Raw genomic sequence first — 2,787 nt, 5'->3', positions numbered from 1 at the left:
CCCTCCCCCCCTACCCCCCGCCCCCCCCCCCCCGGCCCTGGCCACACCCCTCCACCCCCCCCCACGCCTCCACCCCAGGCCCAGAGAATATCTGCAGAGCAGAGGACACGGGTAACTAATAGGCTCAAAGCCTGAAGCAAATGACCCGTTGCTGCACACCTCGGAGCCACATGTCTCTTTTGAACCCACGGCTAGCCCTGCAGCCGGGCTTTGGGAGCATGCTCTTGCTTCCACTCACGGAGAAGGGAAAGTCATTACGTGAAGCTTTCAGAGCCTGCTCTGTCCTGACAATGCTAACAAAAGGCAAAGCTGTGATGTGGTCCCTGGCCTTTTTAGGAGACAGTCTTTTCACTTGGCTTTTCAAGAGGAAGATGGATTCCAGAAAGAGACTGTTCTTCCATTCATTACTCGGGCCTCAGTCTTTGAGATCTTTCATCAGAATAAAGAGTACAAGGAGCGGATGAGGCAAATTTGTTGCAGCCTTATTTGCAGGTGAGGGTGGATACACCTAAGTGCTTCCTCTCCAGACCACATGGTCCCCCCTTCCAGTCTCTTTGCCTGCATCAAGACCTGGCTCCCAGGGCATCTATGATGTTCAGAAATGTATCCAGCAAACATATGAGCTAGACCTATAAGAATAAATCACCCTCGAGGGCCTTAAACATGCCTCCCTGCCTTAGTAGCTCTGGGCATATTCTAGCCCTGTCATGTATCACCATCCCGCTACAAACCTATGATCCAAAGTTAAACACAGATTTTTCCAAGCACATCAAAGCAAAAGGGAGGAAAATGTGATGCAAAAGCAGTAAAGAAAAGCATTTCCTCTAGCATGCGTATCCTCTCTGCAACACTGGAGAAAAATTTTCAAAAGGTAACAGTCCCTATCGGAATCTGACATGCACATTTATTTTTCTGCAATGGCAGAAGGAGAAATGTGCACGCTCCAGGCATCTGTCACCGAGGCCATGCCAACTCCCCAGTGTGGCAACTGTACAGACAACCTCAGAATGAGCTTTTAGAAATGACGGGGTTCTTCAAGAAGAAAAGAAGTCTTTCTGTAAGAAAAGGCAAAGCAAGCCTGAAAACACAATATAAAGCATTACTCTTCGCGCACCATAAAAAAACCCGTTCCCTGATCCCTCTTGGTAGATAGAAAAGGAAATATAGTGCTGACAAAAATACAACTTCTGACAAGATATTTTATTTGGCTTACCTCTCCCCCAGGTCTTGCTAACACTGCTGTTTGAACGTGGAGCAATGTTAATATCAGGTAGCTGACAAACATTATTACCCAAAGTTAGAACTACCCTAGAGGAGAACTCCGTCTGCCAAGTGCTAACAGCTAGCAGATGCACTTGTGTCTCGGGATTCCAGCCCTGGAGTTCCGCTAGGCACCGCGCTGGTTCCCTCTGCTCTCCCTCACGGTACTACCCGGAGCTCCGAGCTCAGCCTCTGCTCTGAAGAAAACTGGTAAGCTGATCTCTTCATGTAATAACTTCTCCCGGCTGGGGGAGGGGACAGGAGCCAGCTGGGAGCTGGGGGGCTGCCTTGAACAGAAAGCAGAAAGGGGAGGGACAGAAGTCAATGTGGAGTTCTGCATCTGGTCTCATTCATGAAAAGGGCTCCAAGGTAAGCGCTCCGCATGCAGGGGGAAGACCCCTGCTTCATCAGGAGGCAGTGAACTGCAGCAGGATGAGCTCCAGGCTCGGAGCTGGGAGACCTGGGGCCTTCCTAGGCCAGGATCTGCCGCTGACAAGCTGTCTGCCCGGGGACGCTGCCAACCCATTCTGGGCTTCAGTTGGTTTTCTCGCTGCTACGGTCAAGGGCTGGGTAGATGACCTCTGGGTTCCCTTTCAGTTCTGACTTGAAGGCTGTAGAACTCTGGGCAGTCAAAGGCTGCGTTATCAAGGGCAGCCTCGAAGGGGAAAGAAATCACAAGGGTGCTGTGTGTTTATGCACTGATCATGTGGGCATGCATGGATGGGGACCGAAGAAGCCGCTCTATCCCCACTCTGGCTGCCTCCCTGGGTCAGTGTGCCTAACCAAGAGCTTGAGGAATTCTTGCAGATGATGTAAAAAATAAATGATTAGTGGGAGCAAGTGAAGCCCGGGTGCTAGATGGCGCTGGCACAGTGCACTGAAAAGCAGGATGGTTTTCAAGAAATACCTCTGGGTAGAATCAGTTGACCATCAACGTGGGGCTTGGGGACATAGGGAACACGGGAGTGGGCCGGGAAGTGGGTCCTGCAAAAGCCTACAGTCTACTTGAGATGCACCCTAAGTGGCCACCTCTTATTATGAAATAGCAGGGCCCATTGTCTAAAATAGGTGGAGAACCCACCAAGTATTAGATTCTGCTTAGGATGGGCTCCAGAAAGCATTCTGAGGCCAAGGAGGGGATGCTGGCATGATGCAGTGGAACGGCCTGGGCCCCGGAACCAGGGAGACGGTTCAAAGCCCAGGTCTACCACGAACGCCCTGTGGGTCTGTGGGAGAGTATTTAACTCCAGTGAGCCCCGGCTGCCCCACCTGTGAAATGGGGAAGGGCCATCTGATGGTTTGGATGACCGTCAGTGAGGTCACCAAGGCACAACATGTGGCATAGTTCTTGACACACAGTAAGTGCCGAAGACATCAGCTTTCCTTCTGATCTGAAATTAATATCGACACTCTGTCCCAGAAAGGAAGTTAATCAATCCTTGAAAAGCCTCGGGTTGTGGGCATTTTTCTTGCCTCAATTAGGAAACTTTAAACCAACTGTAGTTTGTAACCATCTCAAAATGTTTT

At 50.6% G+C, this 2,787-nt stretch overlaps 1 protein-coding gene across 1 annotated transcript in view; it reads right to left on the bottom strand.

The window, feature by feature from the left end:
- Positions 1-1,285, bottom strand: part of THSD4 (thrombospondin type 1 domain containing 4) — a 200,060-nt gene extending 198,775 nt beyond the window's left edge. Inside the window, exon 1 of the mRNA XM_021693931.1 lies at positions 1,214-1,285. Within this exon, the coding sequence (XP_021549606.1) occupies positions 1,214-1,285 (72 nt within the window). The remainder of the gene's footprint in view (positions 1-1,213) is intronic.
- Between the last annotated feature and the right edge of the window lie 1,502 nt (positions 1,286-2,787).

Source organism: Neomonachus schauinslandi, chromosome 9 (assembly GCF_002201575.2).
Source record: "Neomonachus schauinslandi chromosome 9, ASM220157v2, whole genome shotgun sequence".
NCBI lineage: Eukaryota > Metazoa > Chordata > Mammalia > Carnivora > Phocidae > Neomonachus > Neomonachus schauinslandi.
This window is presented reverse-complemented; position numbering and strand designations above follow the sequence as displayed.